This window comes from Balearica regulorum, chromosome 6 (assembly GCF_011004875.1).
Source record: "Balearica regulorum gibbericeps isolate bBalReg1 chromosome 6, bBalReg1.pri, whole genome shotgun sequence".
Taxonomy (NCBI): domain Eukaryota; kingdom Metazoa; phylum Chordata; class Aves; order Gruiformes; family Gruidae; genus Balearica; species Balearica regulorum.
The window spans coordinates 24,384,911-24,407,017 of NC_046189.1; the positions used below are offsets into that span (position 1 = coordinate 24,384,911).

Genomic DNA, 22,107 nt, shown 5'->3' on the forward strand with positions numbered 1-22,107 from the left:
GCAGTGGGATCTTCTAGGAAAAGATGAAAGACAAACCAATTTGTATGATGTGAGCACCTTTAAAACACCACTTGGAATTTGCTGCTTTACCAACCTATCTTTTGGATCACACTCTGCAGCTGAAGTATTTTGCAAAAGACACAGAAATATTTGATGATATTGAAGATATCGCAATAATAAGTTTTTCATATGGAATAAATAATAATGTAACTAACTTGATTATATACCCCCCAAAATCTCTGGAAAGGGCTGGTTCAGAAATCATTAGGCGGAAAACACAAGTTCAAACTTAAAGAATAAATAACCTAAGTGTGATAGGGGGAAGATTGATGTAGGCAGACAGGAGGTGTCCACCAGCACACCTGCAATTACCGGTATAACCTCTATATATGAACCAAGAAAAACGTGGAGAACCTTAAAGTCGAACTACCAAATCCCCAGTGCAATCAAGTCATGTATTGGCCTAGGTATACAAAGAGGTACTATAGACTAAAATACTAAACATAAGAGGGAACTGATGAAGAAAGCATTGTCTTCAGAGCTGGAGCCACGGAGCACCAAACACCTCTGCCAACTAACTTCAAAGCAGAGCCTGAGCCAACACTTCTATAAAGGCAGGGTAAGCATTGGAAACTTGTAGCATATGCTGCTATTTACATAACTAATTGTAGCATGCACAGTCAAAAAACAGCCTCTAGCTTTAGCATATACGTGCAAAATAATTTATTTTATTATGTACAGAAAATTAGAAACTGTCAGAAACAAAGCCACTAGTAACAGCCGTGAGGAAGAATTTAGAAGATGCATCTCCTAGATTGCAGAGGCTAATCTTCACACAGTTGTGTAGTTTACAGCTAGAATATAAATCTAGACAACATTCAATGACAGCTGATACCCTATCCAAGCTTTCGGTAAAACTGACATACACACACCATAGTCTGATGATGGAGATGTTCAAGAAAAATCTTCCCAGTCTCAGACAAGCTGTGGTCTGTCACTGCAGACACTGTAATTCAAGATGAAACTTTGCAAAAGATATTGAAAATATAATAATAATCTAGTATTACACAAAAAAAAATGGAAGAAAAATGTAATAGTGTAGAATAAAAGCACTAGCTGAGTTGCTCCTAAATCTGATGAAAAATAGAAGGACACCACGATGTGGAAAAAATAAAGCTGCATTATACTGGCTACTTTTATGTGAAAAATAAACAAACAAACAAAAAAGCATAAAACTCAGGATTTCTTAGGCAAAACAGTGTGCTTGTGTAACCCAGAAAAAATGCGTATTGGTTTTAGAATATTCTCCTGTTATTCAGAAATAACATTATTTGAAACAACATTTCATCCTATAGATTAAATCTGTATTGGCTAGACATGACATAGTTATTCTTGCAATTACAGAATGGACTAGAATTTGTTACAAGTTTAAGTATTTTTATAAAGAATAAATTTTAAGCAGGTTATTTTAAGATACCCTCTGGCCAGGAGTCTTTCAGAAAATGGTGTTAAATTGTTAAAAAAAAAAAAAATTAAAAGCTATAAAGAATCAAGCTTAGATCAGCAGAGGCCCGATAAATTATAACACAACACCCATAAAACTAGGAGTTCACCTGTTACATGCTACTTAAGAAAAACCTCAGAAACAGACACCCTGGTTATGCAACTATAAATGCTAAGAATATTTACACTGTAAATTCTTATAAAATGTGTCATGTTAAATGTTTTAGATGAGTTAAACCCTTTACAATCACAAGAAACTGTATGTAAATGTAAATTTAAAAGTCTGGGTACAAAAGAGAGCCTTCCATGGATCTCATGCTCTCACGAACCTGAGCAAGGCTTTCCTTGTTCAAGGATCCTCCACAGAAGGAGTTAAAGGACAGAACACTCGTCTACACGCTGAAGCTCTAAACAGAACAAGCCAGGAGCCAGTGAAGTGCTCCCCCCAGTATGGAAAAGGATGGAGGAGAGCAAGGCAGAGGCTGGAGCTCAGGGGACGCTTTGGAGATCTACCAGGGGAAAAGACTGGAGGCTACTTGGGGACTACTGGTGGATTTGCATCAGCTTGGAGCTCTGCCACTTCATCACCCAGATATACGGCGATGCATGCATTATCCTAAACAACTCTCTGAGGGCAGGTTTCAGGTTATAGATAAGCCCATCTCATACCTACCTGCCTGTGAAAGGGATCACCAGCTTCCTGCTGTCCTGCTCTTGCACCCACCAGCCTGGCAGCCTTTCCCATGCAATAGCACCATCACCATCCAAGTGACTTCAGAGAGCTGAACGACAGCAAACCAAGCCTCGTGAAAAGGGCTGGGTACACAGAACTACGCTTAAAATCTCCTAGATCCTTATCCTGAGGCAGCAGTAGATATCAAAATAAAGTCAAAATTAAATATAATTACTGTTTAGCACAGTGTGTATTTAGCACAGGCATTACCCTTGTCGCTCTACAGCTGGGAAATGTGACCACACTGACAGAACTGCATTTTAATTACCAAGGGGAAAAAAACACCCTGAACCCCACAACAGATAATGCTGTTAAAGCAAAACAGACTGAGGCCCTGATCCTGCAAAGACGTATGTGCATGTATATGCTAAACTTTACACTGTCACAGGACAATTATTTGTCTCCAGTTATAACATATTTGGAAAATAAGCATATACTGCTAATGGAGTACCGTGGAGTGTGGCCTTTTAGGTTACATCTGTCTAAATGGTGAACAGGGAAATACATTCCTGAAGCAAACCTACATCCACATGTTGTTACAGTAATTTTTTATGTTAATTTTTAAAGGCCTGTTTTTCATTTCTGTCATTATACTTCACATTACTTTACACCTACTTAGACAAATGAATCAGTTTGCTATTAAAAAAAAATTTTAAAAATAATTTTCATTTATATCAATGATCAGAGAGAAGTTATAGGTGAACAACATATGGAAACAAAACAAATGAAACACTGAAATCCTTAAAAATACACTACCGAATGTTAACATCAGAGGGGTTTTATAGTATTTAACACAAAGGAAGGGAAAAAAAAAAAAGAGCTACACTAGATAAGACTGCAAAGAACATGAAAAAGATTTGGGCATTACAAAATCTCAGACACATATAAGAAGGATTGAAAATATGATTAATTTCCTTCCATTCAAATTTTGAACATTTCTTTTATATTGAAAGAATACAGTTGGCCTAAATATTGCCCCTAAAAAGGGACAAATTTTTGTATAACACACACCAAGCAAGCTGGTTTTGATTCAATTATGAAGACAATGAAAGCATCAAAATTAACCTTGACAATAAGCAAAAATGAAGCTTCAATTATTCTTATAATCTAAACAGAGAGAAATAAAAATGTAAGTACACTAAGATATCTGTTGATGTTTTTGTAATTATTTTAACACAGGAGAAACAAATACATAGATCAAATTAATACTTGGCCCTATTCATTCCATCAAACAGCACCTGCTTTGGATAGTGTCTAAACTACGAGAAGAAACAATCATGATACAAATCAGTATTGAACCACTGAAGTCAATGAAATGACATAATTGTACATCAGTTGAGGATTTAATCCACACTATTCTGACCCCAACTCTGCAACAAATACCCATCCTCAATGAATATCTGAAATAACTGCTCAATAATATGCTCAAGAACAAAACTGGAAAAAGTGTGGAAATCATTTAGAACCGCAAGCACTGGAGATTTTTCAGTGAGATCTTCATCGTTTCTAAACATGGGCTACTAAACCACTTGGAGACTTTTGAAAAATGTCCCTACGTCTCATCGCTTTTGCATGGTGGTTTCCATAGGAAATTCAGCAACTGTCAACAGAAAGCAAAACCCTCTACCTCATATTCAATACCTTGCACCTAATTCAAGTGAAATGCTCCCTTCTCCTAATGCAAAGTAAACTGAGCTGTCAGAAGAGAGCTTATACCAAGCTTAAATACCTATGTACAAAACCATCGTGCTCTAGAAGTATAGCGGTAAGGCAGCAGCAACACGGGGAGGGGGGAGATGCTTTAAGGGTTTACTGAAAGGGAATATAGCGTGGGGAGCAGTTATTTCTCCGTGTTATTGCACCACAGATCTAATTTAGTCAAATGTAAGCACCGATCACAGAGCAACAGGCAAGACAGGAGGTCCTGCTGCCAGGTCCTCAGGTGGGATTCCCAGATGAAATGGGGTGAGCCCCGACTTTCCCCAGGGCCAGAAAGCAACCACCATATTTCCTCAGTGTCTCCGGCAGGCGGCCTGTGGAAGATGGAGATGTGACAGTCTAGTTGCAGTCAACTCCCGATACATAACACCTCCCCTTCAGCAAACATTTCCACAAAGGTAAATAAGCTGTAACCAGGATGTTGATCAATCACCAAAAGCATTTGTTAGCTTACATTTATGATTTCAGTTTAATTCTCGGTGGGTGGGTGTCTCTGTCTAAACTAGGACACCTTTCAGCAACCTGAAATTTCTCTTAGCTCAAAATATTGGTGTTGCTCTCTCACCCTTCAGTCTCAGGCCAATATTATCTGTTTCTTGGATAAACAAAAGCACTCAATGTGTAACTAAATATAATTCAAGGAAGAAGCCTACTTACAAAAATGAGTTCCATAGCACAGCCCATAGAAATTAAGATGTGACTTTTAGAAATTTTAAATTACGTGTCAGTGCCATCACTTAAAAAAAAAAAAACCCACACAAAATTACCAAAACAGGCCAAAAAAAAAATTATAAATGATTGAAGTGGGAGCTTGTATGATGTGCTTTGGTAACTCATCAATGCAGTGTTTCCACTGTATTAAAAAATCAAATTATTAAGTGTATTCTAAATCAGTCAGTCACTTCAAGGTACACGACTATCACAATTATTGAAAAAGGCCTTGATCCTGAAAACATTTATGTCTGTGAATTTTTAGACAAGTGAATAGTCTTTGTAGGACTGACCTCTTACTTTACGTTGTTCACACATATGAACTTGCATGCACGATCAGAGACTAAGGCAGGAATACACATTTACAAGCTATCAACATTTTACCTAAAATGTCTCTTAAAACAGATTCAAAGTCATTACCAGCTGTTTCTTATTTAAAGCTTAAGAAATAAATGCTTGTTAAAATCAATGTAATAGTATAGATAGTTTTACACAGAAGTAATGTACCTGAAGTTTTCTTCCATTCTGCCTTCAGTTTAAAAAAAAATAAAATCAAATTGACCTAAAAAGTCAACTTAAGACCAACAAGATCATTCATGCTCATATCAGCCCCTTAGTGTTAGAAACACTGCAACTATGACAAATTGCAGTGATAGGATGAATAAAACATCACAGATTTTATTGTGTAATATATTTTATAAGGCCAAAAGTTACATCTAATCAGTAACGGCAGCCTTGGATCTTTATGAATTAATGATTATTCTACATCTGTAAGAAGGAAAATATTACGTATGCTCAAAAATTCAAGAGACTTATATATACATACATTTCAACCAATTTTTTTTTTTCAGAGATACATACTTAAACAAATGGACAGTGTTCAAGTGATCACATTCTGAAATAAGCAGTGCTTTTGTTTGTGCATTCCCAGATTAATATGCATTCTGATAAATGCATGAAATGTTATCACTAAGCTGTGCGGCTCTCTAGACCTACCACAAATATATTGCATCTATTTAGCTGGAAAGAACAGGGTACTGAACGCAAATGGTCTGCTGCCTTCCGTCTACTTATCATTCCGCTATTTCAATTTTTTTTCTTGGACTTTGCCCCCGTATCTTAGCAAGTGACACATTCCCCACTGGAGACCACATTCATGACAAGTTTTAATACTTAAAATGAAAACTTGTGTCCATTATGCACAGAAACAGTACCTGGAAAGCATACTTTCATGCAAAATCCTTTTTTCTGCTTTTCCCCATACACATACATTCTTTTTTTGTATCACAGCGGTTTTAAAATTGTCCTATGTAATTTAAGTAAGATTTCCAAAAACAGTAACCTTTTACAGGGATAAATCAGAGCATTTCCAGCTGACAAAGTAATTTGCAAGGGACATACAGAGCACCTGAAAACAGAGACTGCGAAGAAAACCATTTTAACTATAGCAACAGCACTCACTGCATAATGTTATAAGAAAAATTATGCAATTAGGTCTCTTATCAGACTTATGAAAATTCAGATTTATGCCAGTTGGGGGGGGGGGGGGGAATAATTGTTCACCACATCTCCCTTGAGCACTACCTAGGGGAGGGGAGTGATGACCAGACAGCGAAAATTAAGAAGAACGTGTCCCACCTTACGCCTATTCTGCCAATCTGTCGCGGTTGTTCTTCTAGCTCCATAGGTTTACATGATTTTTTTTTTTTTTTCTGACAAGTAATACAAGACAGATTCTTGCCTTCTTAGGATCTTGCAATCTAGTTTAGACATAGCACGTCAAGTGGTGATGAAAGAAGGTTAGGGTGGGTTTGAAAAGATGAGGATTCCAACAGTAAACGATGCAGAGACATCAGTTTGGTAATGTACACATGTTTTGCATGATTCATTGGACCAAAATGGCCAAAGGAACTTAAAAAGCTGTCAAAGGCATCTTTACCTCTGACCTACCTAGTCATCCATCTGCTTCCTCATACTGTCAATCAAAATCCTCCCATCCTTATCACTATTCTATTACACACATTTCCCACAACCATTTCTCCTCCAGCTCTTAAAAAATATCTTAGCAAACATTTCAATCAGTCATTAAAAACCTTGTTAAAATATGCAATGTGTCATCAAATATGCATAGCGTACTCGTGCAAAATCTGCAGAGCGTAAAACGCTGTATTACATTTGATATAGTATTAATGTGAAACATCGTAGAAAGTATTACCAATAGAACTTTGAATTAGTTTCTATAGATCGTCTCTTTCGGAGCTTGATTTTGTGTTATATAAAATAAAGCAAAGAAAGGGCAATTTAATAGATTACTTTACAGAATAATTAAATTAAAAGCCCGTTCAGCATGCCTAAAATAATAATACAAATTATACTTCACGTAAAATTCATGCAATTAGTTGCTGGTCTAACAAATTCATACACGGGATTTTGCTTCGACTAAACTGAGAGTAGTGCAAGTACGTTATAATTTACATAAACCGGGTCAAAACCTGCATGTTCGATCCGAGGTGAACGCAAACATTTTAATGTGTCAGTAAACATATGTTTAGCAGATACAGAGGTGCACCTCTAATAATAATAATCTTAAAAATTGTAATAGTAATAAAGTGACCTACCGACAGGAAATAGCCTTTTTTACTTCTGCAGCCCTTATCTCTTCCAATCTCTCGTAGAAATAGTTATGGAATTATCCTGTCGAAATAGTTATGGAATAACATTAACCACTCACGCACGGGAAAGGATTTTGTTCAGATCTGTCACACGTTACGTATTTATTCCAGACCCACTGGATAAACCCCACTAAATAAACGCTAGCAAAATGATTTTTGACAAGCGGGCTGCCTGCGGTGTCTGGTGCTCCCGCAGGAGCCCCCTGCACTCCGCCGCTGCAGCGGGGAGGCGGGCGGCAGCGGGCTCCCCTCGGCGCTGCCTGCCAGGCTCCCCGCCTGGGAACGCCGCTGCGTCTCCTCGGTCCAGTCGCTTTGCCCTCTCGAGGGACAACGCAGCGGACAGGCAGCGGCAGAGGGGCGGGAAGGGCCGTTTTTGCTGGCCGAGAGGGGGAGGGAGGACCGAGAACATGTAATTTTTTGGAGCCTTGCTCCCCCGGGTCCGGGAAGCCCCGGGACGGACGGCTGGACAGCCCCTCGCCGCGCCGCTGAGGGGGCAGCCGGAGGCCCGCGGAGGGCGGAGAGGCGCGGGCGATGCGCGAGGGGCCGCGTGAGGCTCCGCGGCGTCCGCCGCCCGGTGCGAGGCGACCGGGGAGTTGCGCCCACCCCCTGCCGCCCCGGCTGCCCGCGCTTCCCCGAGGGACCCTCTCCCGCCTGGCGCCCCGCGCCGCCCGACTCTCCCGGAGGGGCACAGCCCCCCACGGCCCCTCTCCGGGCGGGGTGTTGCCCCACCACCGCCCCGGGGGCAGTACCGTGAGCCCGACGGCAGCCGTGGGGCGGGCGCCGTTTCCCGCTGCCCTCTGAGGCCGCCACCACAGGCTCGCGGCCGCGCAGCCCGCGCTCACCTCCGCGCCCCCGGCGCGCGGCCCAGCGCGAGTCGCTGCAGCCGTTGGAGACGTTAGGGGCGCAGGAGCCCGGCTTAGGTAGAGCCCCGTACCTTGGGGCGGGGGAAGGCGAGGGCTGATACACCTGGGCTGCTCGGGTCGCCCCCCGTCAATACCGTGACAGGCCAAAATCCCCGTGGCGGCTCCGCACCCGCGCTTCCCCCGCCGAGGAACCAAGAATAAAACTGGCCTTTTACCCCAAGCATCTACACACCCCGACCCAGGCAGGTGCGAGGAGATGGTGCCTTTCCTAAAGCCTACAGGCAGGCGGTTTTTGGGGTTTGTTTTTTTTTTTGGGGGGGGGGGGTGGCGGCATCCCTAGAAGGTCGGCAGAGGGAGAGGTGGTACCGCGGGAGCGGAAAAGCGGCGGAGGAGCCCTCCACTTCCGCGGCAGCCCGCGCAGCGGGGAAGGCTACTCCTCCGAAAGGTCGCCCGCCCTGGGAGGCCAGGCCGGACAACCTGCTGAACACCGCGGGGGCTCCGACAGCGCAGCCCCCGCCCCGGGGAGGCGAGGGGAGGCTGCGGGCGGGTATCCCGCCCGCAGCCTCCCCTCGCCTCCCCGGGGCGGGGGCTGCGCTGCGCTTCTCGCCTTTGCTCCTCCAGCAAAGGCGGCCCCGCCACCACCGCCAAGCACCTCTCCCGCCTGCAAAATGCTTTCGGGGTTTTTAAGCGTCAAAGACGGGGGGGGGGGAATAATTATAAACCTCTCAAACCCGACGGTGGTTTCATCTCTTTCTCCTGTTGCAAACCTCCATGCTTGGCTACCGCACTCTCCCCTACGCTCACCCCCCCCCCCCTCCCAAATAAAAAAGAGAAACGCCGGGCGAGAGGGCACCTCGGGCAGGGAGGGGAAGCGGCGGGACTCCCGCCCCGAGAGCCTTCCCCTTGGCCTCACCGACTTGCAAAAACGGCAAAGTGCTTTCGGACACGACGTTAACGTTTTGCCAGGTTTATTTTACTTGTTATACACAGACGATACAAACGGGCAAAAACCGAAACATTTCTCAATGGAGCATGTACTGGTATAAATTATTCAGTTCCACAGACGTAACAGAACAAATATAAAAATCACAACATTCGATTTACAGAAGAGTCAAAAATATACACACGTTTATGACCCTGAATTTCTATTAGGAAATTTCCCCGTCGAGTGTAATCTAGACTGAATATTTAGCCTGATGCATATTTCAGTTTGTAATTGTTTTTCTTTTCCATATAAAAATGCGTTAATTGTATAGATTTGCTACTCAAAATTCGAAGACTTACTATTCTGCTTCGCCGGGGGGGGAGACCTGGAGGGCTATTACTTCTCCTTAATTAATATAATAAGAGGTTCACAGGAAAGATCGCTCTTACTTTCGATGTGCATTTTATTCCCCAGGAAGTCAGATCTCGGATAGCTACTTTATGAAAAAGTCAATTCCAAAACTAAATGCAGTAAAATATACAACTCACAATTCATCTTCACTGGACTACACTATGGTTACCAACAATTCAGTCGTCTATATCTTTTTTTCTTTTTTTTTTTTTTTAAGATTATTCATTACAAAGATTTACAGCAATATAAAGAAAGAGGGGGAAACTGCAAAGAAATTTGAAAAGAGTTTGTCAGCGTATTTGGCACCTGCAGGGACCAGTAATGGATTTGGCACTTGGGGGCGGGGGGGGGGGGGAATACCACAAAAATAATAATATTGCTGATGTCGAGCTACTCCTTTTAAAGAAAAATACAGAGGCAGTTAATTTTGCTTTTGGAAGGCGTCATGCTACTTTAATCGACTTTCCTACGAGACGTTATTTCTGTTCTTTTGAAGGGAAAGCTCAGCTATTCCTTAGCTGTGTTAGCCCAGGGCACAGCGTAATTATTTCATGCGAGGAATTGCAGAGAAAGTGAGAAACCCATTACTCGCTGCTACAGCTATGGACCCCTCTACATTTCCAGAGGCGTTTACACAGAGTGTTTACCTGGGGAGGGACAGGGAAAGAGGGAGCAAAGGCGGGTGGGTAAAGAAATTTAAACAGGATCTTAACAATGAAAACAAAAAAAATTCCAAACAAATAAGAAACAGAACCAAAGAAAAGTAGTTGGTTACAATAAATTAAATACTATGTACAGGCATTTCACAGGCTCTTTTCCCCCACTATTACTATTATCCCCTAGTATCCATCCGTGGTAAAAGGAAGGAAGCGCTGTACGGTTTGAGAGAGTCTAAGCATCCTACTTATCAGTGGGTTTCGGAGCGGCGGGGCGCCCCGCGCCCCCGGGGCGCCGCCGGGCCGGGCGGGGAGCGGGGCGGGGGTGCGGCGGCAGCCGCGGCTCTGCCTCCCTGCCTGCCTACCGGGCCGGGGCCGGGGGTACGGATGGGGCAGCTAGGGGCGGGGGTCAGTGCGCTAACGCGGAGGAGTTATTGTGCAAAACGACGGCAGGGCCGGGCGGGCCGCGCCTAGCTGTGCGAGTAGAAGCCGTAGTAGCCGATGTCCTTGGCGCAGGTCTTTTCGCAGTCCCGCTGGGTGAGCACCTCGCTCTTGAGGGGCGAGGAACTCTCGGACACCGGGGTGTCCGAGGGGGAGATCCGCCTCCTTTTGGCCTGCTCGTAAATCCCAGAATCGGTGGAGTCGATGGACTTAATGGACGACGGCGTCTCGATCCAGCTGGAGTCGGACAAATCTTTGGGCTTGGAGTCCTCGGCGCCCGGCAAGGGGGACCGCTCGGGGGCCAGGCTCTCCGCCTCCTCCCCCAGGTAGGGGTTGCCGGCGGCCATGCGCGCCGCCGCCGCGCTGTTGGGCCAGCAGGAGAGCACGGAGCCCGACTTGCTGCAGTACTGCGGGGGGCTGCGGGCCCCCCAGCCCGAGGGGTCGGCGTAGTAGCCCAGCGGCCGCCCGGCGCAGCCGGCCGCCTGCAGCGGCAGCGCCTTGACGCCGGCGGCCGCGTAGGAAAGCAGCGTGGCCGCGTTGCCGGCGAAGTCGGTGGCCGTGTCGTAGGCGGAGGCGGCGAAGTCGAGGCGGTTGTTGGCGGGGGCGACGAACCAGCGCTGCGGCGAGGGGGCCCCCGGGTCCTCGGCTTGCTGTGGGGAGAGCAGCCCGTTGGTGTGGGGCACGCTGCGGTCGGCGCCGGGCCCCGGGCCGGCTCCTGCCCCGGGGTGGAAGCGGGACTTGGCGTAGTTACTCACGAACTGGTCCTGGAGGAAGGAGCCGGCCATGGCGTAGCGGGCCCCGGGCACGATCTGCGAGCGGGGCGAGTCGTTGGGGGAAGGCGTCAGCCGGTCCATGTCGCAGCCCGTGTAGATCCTGCCCAAGAGAAGGGGAGAGAGCTGGGTGTCCGCCGTAGCCCGGCGCCCTCCTCGGTGCGGCACCCGGCCGGCCGGAGCCCTCGGGGGAAGGACGGGACGGGACGGCGGCCGCCGCAGCGCGCTCCTACCCTGCCCGGGGGCCTGCGCTCCCTCCCCGGGCTCGGCCTCCGGAGCCAGACGCGCCGAGGGCCTTAACGGGGGCAGGGGGAGGATGGGGGGAAGCACGAGGAGCAAATCTTTCGGAACCGGTTGGCTGTTCATTGAGATCTCTTGCTCCGATCCGAGCCCGGCATCCCAACGGCGTGAAATCCTGCGCAGTGACACATTGACCGGTCCCGCCATATGCGCAACAGGCAACCCGGGCATTTGCCGCGAACGGCATGAATGGCAGACTACGGAATTATATCGGCTGTTTAACACTTATTATTGGGAGTCACAGACGAACCATCAACATTTTACGGAGTTTAAATTAAGCTAATCTTTAAACACCTACTGTAGGAAATGTAAAACCAGACGCATCCAGTGTTCCCTGCGTGGCCTATATATAATTCTCCCATGCTGGGCTGCAATTTGCGATTATAAAAACTTTAATGGATGAATAACTACTATCTGTATTTAATTCAGGCTAAAACTGTGCTTTAATTAACCCTCCACGCCTCCTGGAATTTCTTATCCAAAATAAACTTGGCCCTTAAACAAATTCAACGTGCTAGACAACATTGAAGCTTCCCCCTCCCCCCGTCTCCTTTCAAGCGACGCCCTATAAAGTTTTTTTTCCTATTAGAAAGAGAAAAGCACTTGTGGCTGGGGGCGAAGGCCACGCAGCCTTTCTGAAGGCCGCGCATCTTCCTCGCAGAGCGGGCAGGCGCGGCTGCCGCCCTCGGTGGCATCAGGGACCGCCGCTCCCCTCCCGGCGGCGGCCCGGCTTCCCCGCCACAGCCGCCGCGGCCCCCGCCCGTGGGGGAGAGCGGCCGCACCACAAGCCGCTGCCCGAGAGGAGCCGGTGCTCGGCCCCGGGCCGCTCTCGCACTAGTTCAGGCCTCGCCGTCGTTTCCACCCTTGGACTGAAATCCCGCTGCTGGGGGATGCTGAACCGCTGAGAGAGGCTTAAGCAGGCGTGGAAGATACGCGCGGGCTTAAGCGCTCCAAGGGAGGCCGCTCCCCTCCGCAGTTTAGAGAGGGCAAAGGGGGTTTCCCGTCTCAAAGCCGCAGTCCCGTCCCGCGGACCCGGAGCTTGCAGCGGGGCAGGCGAGTTCCGAAGCCGCCCGCCACCCCGGGGCGTGCAGGTCGCCCTTCTGCCCGCCACCTCCCGCTGGCCCGGGCTGGGCAGGGGGACGCCGGGTGGGCCGTGCCCCGGGCCGGGGGAAGCCGCGGCCGTCAGCGCCTGCCGGGCGATATCCCCATTCCGTTCCGAGGGCCGGGGAAGGCGGCGGGGGCGGGAAGGGAACTGATGCCCCCCCCGGAGCCGCACTCGGGACGGCACCAGCCGCAGGTCCCGCGGCGGGGCAGGTCAAACGGCTGTGCCTGGGAACGGGCGGACCCGAGGCGGACGAGCAGAGGCAGCAGGGGGACAAACCGCGATTAAAACTTCGGAGGCTTTAGCTCCACCCAGAAGGAAGAGCGGGGGGGGGGGGAAATCCAACCCCAGAGAAGAACAACACGAGACGCAGAAATTTTCCTCCGGACACCGGCTCTGCGGACCCCGGGATTACGCAAATCCAACGGGTCAGTCGGGTGCTGCTTTCGGAGCCCTTGCGCGCAAATGAAAGGGAAACTTGGAAAGGGGCGCAAAGATACGTGCCAGGAAAATCCAACAACAAAACCGCCGCAAGTGCCAAAGCGAGATGCGGGCCCAGGTGCGGGCAGCGCGGCCCCCGGGCGCGGAAGTGGCCGCAAGCTGCGCAGGGCTGCGCGGAGCCCAGCCGCGGGGACAGCCCCTCCGCGGCCCCGCCGGGGGAGCTTGCGGGTGCCTCCCTCCCGGAGGGCTCTGGAAAAGCCTGACGTTACACATTTCGGTGTGAAATGAAGCCAGCCCGCATCCTAAAGCTTCCTTTGACATGTGTGTGCAGCCGGCAGAAGGGGAATAAAAATTCGGTTTACTTACGTGTCGTAATTGTCTCGGAAGCCTTTTGCGAAAGGGTTGTGGTCTATTTTCAGCTGTGTGATCTAGGGAAAGAGGATCAGAGCGCACGTTGTGAAAGCCTGAAAAATATACCCTATTGCAGCCAACACATTTTTAAAAGGATCAAGCTTTACTCTAGTCGATCAAATTGCCTTTAAAACGTGAAAAATAAAGCTTTGGCCTGCTCATAGATATCACAGTCTAATTTTAAGATGTACTTTATTGTAAAAAGTACAATAAAATTTAATATTTAACCCCGTGGATTGAGACGTGTCAGTATTCCTGCTGCATGGGTATGAATATATTTAAATCCAGAAATTAGGCAAAACGTACCGCAGAACGGTAGCTAAGAGTTTACATTTGCATCGAGCTAAATAATTAAAGCAAGAATGTGGACTGAACATATGTCATTTGGAAAAGGGGGCACCAGTCTGTAGCAAAGCCAGACCGCTCCGAAACGTAGCCAGGCATTAACGAGCTTTTAATTTGAGGAAGTTGCTCCGTCACCCCCGGCGCAATCAATGAGGTGGTTAATTGATCTTTGCAGACTTAAAGCTTAAAGCTAACAGCTTAACAGCTAACTGAGCCGTTTCCGACTGGAAGATAAACGCCGCGGATAAACGCCCAGCTCCCGGCGGAGCGGCACTGCCGCCGGCAGGATTTCTGCCCGGCCTGGCGGGGAGGGCAGCGCCGCTGCGGGCTCCCGGGGCAAACGCGGAGCGGCGCGGGGGGCTCCGGCCGCGCTCGGGGCTCGCCAGCCTCGACCGGCACAAAGGGGGAGAGAGGGAGCCCCGGCGCCGGAGACCCGGGGGAGGGAGCGCAGCGGCCAGGCCGGCCTCGGCGGGGTGCCCCGCGGGGAGAGCGGGCGACCGGGAGCGCGATAAACCGGGGAGCTCTTTACATCGGTGTTTTGGTAGGCGGTGACTGCTATGAACTGGGTCTCGGGGAAGGTGAAGGTCTGCACTCTGCCCGGCTGGTTGGTATCCTCCGTCCCGTCTTCGTTCACCTCCACCACATGCAAACGGGGCTGGTACTTGTGGAGGGACTGCAAAACCACCATCTGTCAGGCAGAGGAAAAGGAGGGAGGGGGCCGCGGGAAGAGGAGGAAATTAGAGCGGGGAGGACGCGGAGAGCGATGCCCGCGGGCGGCGAGGCGCGGTGCACCTCCCCGGGACCCCCCCGCCGCCTCCCCGGGACGGCTGCGGCCACACCGGGCAGCGGTGTCAGCATGGGCAACACGGCCCGGACCGACAGGCCCGTGGCGAAACAAACGGGAGGTTTTTCCCACCACCCGCCTTTTATTTTCATCTAACGACACGGTCTACAAAAGACACACATCTTTTCGGAAACTGCAGGATTCTGCCGAAAGCAATAAAAATAAGTCTGGCGGAGCGTCTGCGTTTCCCGCACTGACCTGCCCGTTGTTGTTTGATGCTCCTTTATTGTTTGTAAGTTTTAGTTTCCCAAAGGAGATTTCCTGGCGCATCCAGTGGGCTCCCGTGTTGGGGGAGTCGGGGTGCATGTACACCCGGTTTCCTAAGCAAAACATCAAAAAACACAACCACATCACAGTTCTCGCGTATACACCGGTTCCGCCACTGCAGCAGCACACGAGGTCGAAGGACCCCGTTAAACTTAGCAGTATTTTACTGCCGAAACTGCCTTCGTTTTAACCGAGAAAGATTAAACCAGCCTTTTCCGAACACCTTTTACTTTCTCCTCCACCCTTCTTTTTTAAAAAAAGCATCACTGGCCCATTCTCGTTTAACACAGCCAGTCCACAAAGGCTTTAATTAATCATTCTCACCTACATATGTGTGGGGAAAAGTGTTAATTGGAGGAACTTGCCTTGTACATTGGTGTCCGCCTTGCCGCAAGGAACCCATTTGCCTCCCTGAAATCTCCAGTGGTTGGGATCCGCCAAAATTACATCCACAAAAATATTGTAGTGAGCCGTGGGGTCGAGACCAGAAATATTAAAACTTAGGAAAGGGAACATGCGCCTATAAAAAAGGAAAGGAAAAAAAAAGGGGGGGGAAGAAGGAAAGCAAGCCACCGGCAGCGACAGGCACACGCGGAGGAACCAGCCCGTTGTGCTTTATCCTCACGGCTCCCGGTAGCGACCGGGAAATAAAAAAATCAGAAGAAACTCCCTCCCCGAAACGTCGAGCTGTCCGCGGGGAAAGGATGAGGACAGCGGGCGTGGGGACCTGCGGGGAGGCCGGCAGGGCTGCCCCGGCGGGGACCGGCACCGCGCAGGCAGGCGCAAGCAGGTACCGGCGCTCCCGGCACAGCGGCCCCGGCGGCGGGCGGGCGGCTCCCCCGGGGCGGCGAAGGCTCCGGGCGGCTCCCCCGGCGCAGCCCGGCGGCTCAACCCCGACAACCGGCGAGGGTCCGCGCGGTAGCTTACCTCCCCTGCTTCGTGATGATCATCTCCGTCTGGTGCCGGTGAAATTTCAGCCAGAGTGGCCTGTTGCACAGGTAGACCTGAGCTTTGCCGGGAACTAGCCCCGGCTGGGTGGAGGAGAACTGGTAGAAAGGTGCCCCTTGGTAGGAATGGCCATACTGCTGGGGGTAAGGATAGCCCGCCGTGGGGTAGCCTTGTGGAGAAGAGTTGGACAGGAGGCTGTTATAAGCTCCGTTGGTGATCACAGGATGGTGAGCCATGTAGCGGCTGGGGCTGGCGATGGAGAAGGCTGGGTGAGCAGGTCCATGCTGGCTGGGGTAAGGGAACATGGTACTAGGAGCAGAGGCAGCAGACTGGGGCTGGCTGGACTGAGAGAGCAGATAGCGATCTGCAGCAGATCCATCGAAACTGTGACGAAGCTCAGAGACCCCGTCCAAGACGGGAGAGAGTTTATTTCTCTGGACGTCCCCTGGTGTGTCCTTGGAGTCAGGAAAATTGTCTGTATCTGACTGATTCGTCATCCCCCTGGTAATTTTTTTCAAAGGTGAACTTCTCTCCAGGTTGTCAGTGGTCGAGATAATGGGATGATCATGCAAGGCAAGCTCAGATCCGCCTGCATGTGGGTAACTGCTGCTCACATTGAGAAATTTCTTGGAGAGCATGATAGAGGGAGAAAGACAATGCTCCAGCTGCATAGCTCTAGCACCACAGTAATAACCCTTCAGTCCCTGGATCTGAAAGGGCTCCTTAGTATCAGAAGCTAGACATCCTGGGACCCTCACTAGACAGAAAGCACTTCATCCACCAAATGCTTCCCAAACGTTTGATTTACTTTTTTTTTTTTTTTTTTTTTTTCCTCCCTTCCCTGGGAGAAGAGATTGGCCAATTGACACTATGCAGCAATCAGGAAAGACTCACTTTTGATCTTGCTGCTTGTGGAGAGGATGAAACGGCTTCTGCCATTGGTTAACCGCTGACAGTAATTTAATTAGATAGACATTAATTAGGATAATCACCTGGCTCCTGGTCGCGACGATCATGGCAAATTGAAGGAGATGATTTTATTGTGAGATAGAAAGAAGGGGGAAGGGAAGAGTGTGTTTGCTGTAAGAGCTCATTATTATGTGACCTTTCCAGCATTTTTTTTTTTTTTTTTTTTTACTACGGCTGGAAAATAAATCAAAACCCCTGCGTTTCCCCAAATATTGCGCGCGTGTCCCCCGCCTTTGTGTGTCGGGGAGGAACCCGGGTGCTGGGGGCTTCGGGGACCGGCTGCGAGGAGCAGCGCCGGGCCGGGCGGCCGCTGCCCTCAGCTCACCCCCGCGATTTGCCCCCCCTTGGGGAGCGCGCAGCCCCTCTCCCCCAGCTCCCGTGTGCGACCCCCCGCCCGGCGCGACGCCTCCACCCCTTCCCACCCGTGCGCGCTTCGCGGGGGGAAAATACACCCTCCGTCCCCGCTGCCAGCGGCCCCGTATCATCTCTTTTAAGTTCTGAAATAATCATAAGCCGCGCAGCCGAAGTGCCCTAATGTATTTGCCGCGATGTTTACGGGTTCTTTAGTAAATAAATATTTTATCCGGGAGCCGTAATGCCGGAGATTATCAGCAAAACAGCGTGGAAGGCATCCATCTACCCATCCGGCTCCGGATTTCTTTCTACTCGGTGCCTGCTTTCCCTCAGTGACTCAGTCCCACAGGCAGCGCTAGGAGGGGAGAGATCTTTTGTAATACGTTTGTCATGAGCCGCTGCCTCGCCTGACGGCAGCGCGCTGCCGCGGCCCGGCTGGGCCGGCACGCTTCGGACGGGAGCGGAGAAGCCCAAACCACGGCGGTGGCGCAGCAGGAGCCGCCGGCACCCTCTGCCCGGGGGCCTCTTCGCAAGAGCCGCGGGCCCGGCCGAGCGCCGGCCCCGAGCCCCGGCCCCGGGGTGCGCAGCCGCGGGGGCTGAGCGCGGCGCGGCGGGCGGGGGCTGCGGCCACCCGCCCGCCCCTGGGGAACCCCCGTTTGCGGGAGGCACCGGCCGGCGGGTCCCACAGCGTGTCCCTGCGAGCCTCGGGCTCGCTGAAAGCGGGACCGTCCAAGGCGTGAAGATGCGCCCGAGGAGTTCAGGGGACTCGCTCGCCGCGCCGTCCCTACCGAGCATCAGTCTCGCTCGCCACCCCGTCCCTACCGAGCACCAGTCACGATTCCCCTTCCTAGGCCAGCTTGGGAGTTTTTAAAAGCACCGTTTGTTTGCCCGGGGAGGAGCTCCCCTTCCATTTTTCTCAGTATTTTCCCCTTAGCGCTTTGGACTTTAGGTATTTTACAGACCGTGTCTCTTTCCAGGTGACATCAGCAGCCGGCTTCAAATTCCACTGACAGTTAACGCAGGCTGGACTATCGTATAATAGAACCAAGACCAGTGTATAATCATCTGAAGCCAGGCTGAAACTTTGCAAACTCAAATCCAGAGAAGACTAGAACCAGGATGACTTGTCAGAATGCATATTTCAACACTCTCAAATCCCATGGCCATTTATTTTTCTGTTGCCGAACTGTGAGCTAGTTTAGTTTCATAGAAGCCAGTATACACACACTCTCTGCAAGGAAATTATTCTAATAAAATAATTTATGGAACAAAAAGCAAGCAGTTCAGTGTTTTACTCACAGGCGGGTAGCACGGTACATGCAACTTTCCACACTACACCTTCTCCTTTCAGCGCTAAGAAAATAGTTTTATTAGTAGCAGTTCCAACCACCGTTTCTGACACTCGTTTCACCAGTATGCTCACCCTTCTCTTACCCTGCTTCAAACCAAGGGAAATATAATGGACTGAGATAGGTAGGAGATGGGTCGAAACGCAGACAGAACCCTGGGAAATGCTGCCCTGAATTACAAAGCTACACCCATATAGATGCAGAGCAGCAATGAATTCAGTGGTACGCTGCCAATCACATGGAAGTGCTAATATATGCCAAAAATCTTCAGTGCACAACTCCTAAACTGGTATAATAGGGGGATATGCAATGGCAGGTGGTGTTATAGAATCGTCATAGAAAGAAGGAGAGAGATTTGTTAATACAATATGCCCGTCCTTCGTGGTGACAGGTGACGAGGGGTCAAGCTGCTAATGAAGGTCTGCTCCATTGTGGCTGGAGGCTCAGAAGGTGGCTGCTTGAAAACCTCTTTCTTCATCCAAGATGGTATATAGGCTGCTGCGTTTCAGGTTACGGCATGCACACGTTCTTCCAAATCCTCCATGTAGCTCCTAGAGCACTGGACAAAAATCAGGAAATAGGCCCCGAAAAATACCCTTTTGATTATTCATGAAACATCTTCGTAAATGCAAAATTGTGCCTCCACGTCAAACTGAGGAGTGGATACAAAGCAGGGTACCACAGCACAAGCTCACACTACAGGAGAGCCGCAGATCCAACAGACTCCCTTCAGCCACCCTCTGCAAGATGTACATTTGTCAAAATTAATTTAGAATATGCAAGACTCACTGGTTTAGCTCCCTGCTTCCACTGGCCTTTCACACACGTATACACTGCAGCACTGCAAGAGGTTCTCTCCTGTTCTGCAGTGCCATGTTACCCACGACCTGCCAAACTATGTCTCCCTCCCTCGTGGTGTTACACGTGCGCGTGGGAGTAGATAGCGGCAAGGATGCAGAGCCCCGCCAGCAGACGGGGCAGGTCCCCCAACAGCTCCTGCCCCATCTCACCCTGGGCTGCAGCAGTACACACACATCAGACAACGGCAAGGCCCAAATTCAGCCCTCCTTAGCGATACGCAGGTTTTTCGTGCGCATCACCAGAAAGCACTTCAATTTAACTACATGCAGGCAAATGTGGTTTCGTATGTCTCCGTTTCCCTAGTCTGATATTCTGCTGCCTACTGTGGGGGCAGAGGGAAGGCCATAAGGAGGGCAGCTGCAAAAATCTGCATGTTTCCCTCTGAAGTAAGTGCATGCTAAATATACTTTGAGAGAGAGAGTTATTCTAAAATAGTAAATTAAATTAAGAAGCCTAAATAAGAAATTCTAAACAAAAGAAAAACCTTTGAATGGTAATGAATAAGTAAATAGAAAATTACTGATCACAAAGTGGAAAATAAGATAATTTATGGGCTATTTCTTTACTATGCAACTAAAAAATCAAATAAATTTAAAAATTCATCTTCAACACAGAAAGATGTATCTAGTTTTAAAATATTTGTCTGCCACAATTGTTGCTGTATATTTAAAAAAAAGCAGTAAACAAAAATATTGCGAGTGACACAAAGAGAACACTTCTGCTCAGACAAAAGAATCAAATCAGCCTAAATACCATTCAATATTTAAAAAACAAACAAAAACCCCCAACCAGCCCCCTGCCCAAAACCTAAAGTTACTCCCCAAACCCAGTTATTTGGGTCTGCCTGCTTAAAACCAAGCAGCTGACCCACCTGCCTTCCTGCGAGTGTTTCCCTCTCTAGTCACTGGAAACAGTTTTAAATGTCATATTCCAGTTGGGACTCTTTCCATATATTTATATATATGGACATCTCGTGTACGTTCTCTTTTGCAGGAGGGAGGGTTCATATAACCTAGAACAGTCTCTATCACTTTAATGTTTATTCTCAGAACACTGCTATTTATGACACCACTTGTGAGAGTTGTGTGATTCAGTTATCAGCATAACTGAATTCATTTTCTTAAGGTCAATTGTCTTCTGTGGATATTAGGGTTTGAATAATACTGAAAGGGAGCTGGCAGGGGAATTTTCAGCATTTTGGTTTTTGTACATCCTCAGAAGTCAGCCCTACTACAATTTTTTTTTCTTATTATTTTATTTAATCTCAATAAGAGTATCTGGTAATCAATGGGAGCCAAATTTCATTAGTGGATTTTTGCTGTCCTAGCAATTAGCATCTCAGTAGTTTTACAGTGGGTAGAAATAAACCTTTACCAACACTTTTCCTATGCTATTAATTCCTGCCATCCTTTCTCAAAAAAGGCCTTCCAGAACTTAAGACAGGTTTGTAAGTGTATTTTTATTATGTTGCAGCAATCAAAATATATATGTACTACTGATTTTCCCCCCAAATATTAAATGAAAATGTAATACAGTTTTACCCACATTGTGTTCTTGAATGCTTTGGAATCTGTAAAGACCCTGACATAAAGAAACTGAAGCAACTGCACAATTAGAGACTGAAAGGTGTTATAGTGCTGCACTTACATTGCAAATGAAGTCAGATGTCTCTGTTTAATCAAATATAGCCTCAACAGTCTCTGTTTTGTGAGTATTAGAAACAATAAACAAATATACACAGAAAGCATCACAAACAGTAAATTGGTTATTTAAATACAACTGTATCCAACATAGCAGCTAAACACTGGACAATGTTCGAGGTCATCAGCACATCCACATGCTCTTCTAAATGACGTTTGGGGTCCTGAAATACAAAGGATGCCATGAGAGAAATGACTGAAACACATCTCTGAAGGATTTCATTTACTTCAGGTCTATTTTAGATATCACAACTTAAGGAACACAGGCCAGTAACGATCCTAAATTTTCCATTCTAACAAGACGTAGCAAATGACTGAATTTCCATCAGTATGATTTTATTAGTCCGTACTATCACTCAGATAAGTTGACGATAGGTTTAGGAAGTAATTTCTATCTAGCATCTGAAGAGTAACCATGACAGCTGTGAGTTTTAAGGACAACACACAATATGTGGAATTTACTATGCATCTCACTAAGACCAATATTTTAATCTTAGTTCTGGTACATTGCAATTTGTTTTCAGAATTTTGTACAAATGTGTGTTCTAATCCTGTAAAGACTCAAGCATGATCTAACGTCTTTGAATAGTTGTGTTGACTGCAAGAAAATTAGCATATTTATACCCATAAAAAAAAAAAGCACAATGGTATGTTCAAATGTTCTGAAAAATTGAATGTTAAGCCTGAGCAGTGTTCTGAAAATACACATCCACACACATTATTACTCAATTGATGTGGGCATTTGTGGGCATCTGCATAGAACAATAAGATTATTTCTGGTTGAAACACACACTCATGCGCTTCTTCAGTTT

At 48.2% G+C, this 22,107-nt stretch overlaps 2 protein-coding genes across 3 annotated transcripts in view; both read right to left on the reverse strand.

Moving 5' to 3' along the window:
• Nucleotides 1–9,168: 9,168 nt before the first annotated feature.
• TBR1 (T-box brain transcription factor 1) lies at nt 9,169–17,013 on the reverse strand. 2 transcript variants are annotated; one of them, XM_075756825.1, is made up of 7 exons: nt 16,042–17,013; nt 15,480–15,634; nt 15,046–15,167; nt 14,533–14,691; nt 13,614–13,675; nt 11,390–11,507; nt 9,169–11,284 (listed from the first exon to the last, which is right to left on the reverse strand). In XM_075756825.1, exons 1-7 carry the CDS (start codon nt 16,731–16,733, stop codon nt 10,664–10,666), a joined length of 1,929 nt encoding a protein of 642 aa, XP_075612940.1. In that variant the 5' UTR covers nt 16,734–17,013; the 3' UTR covers nt 9,169–10,663. The 2 variants fall into 2 exon arrangements, with proteins under 2 accessions (XP_075612940.1, XP_075612939.1); XM_075756824.1 differs by having other exon boundaries at nt 9,169–11,507.
• A 4,023-nt stretch (nt 17,014–21,036) lies between these two features.
• The window catches only part of PSMD14 (proteasome 26S subunit, non-ATPase 14), a 48,595-nt gene continuing 47,524 nt past the window's right edge, over nt 21,037–22,107 (reverse strand). Inside the window, exon 12 of the mRNA XM_075756826.1 lies at nt 21,037–21,459. Coding sequence (XP_075612941.1) covers nt 21,361–21,459 — 99 coding nt within the window. The 3' untranslated portion in view covers nt 21,037–21,360. The remainder of the gene's footprint in view (nt 21,460–22,107) is intronic.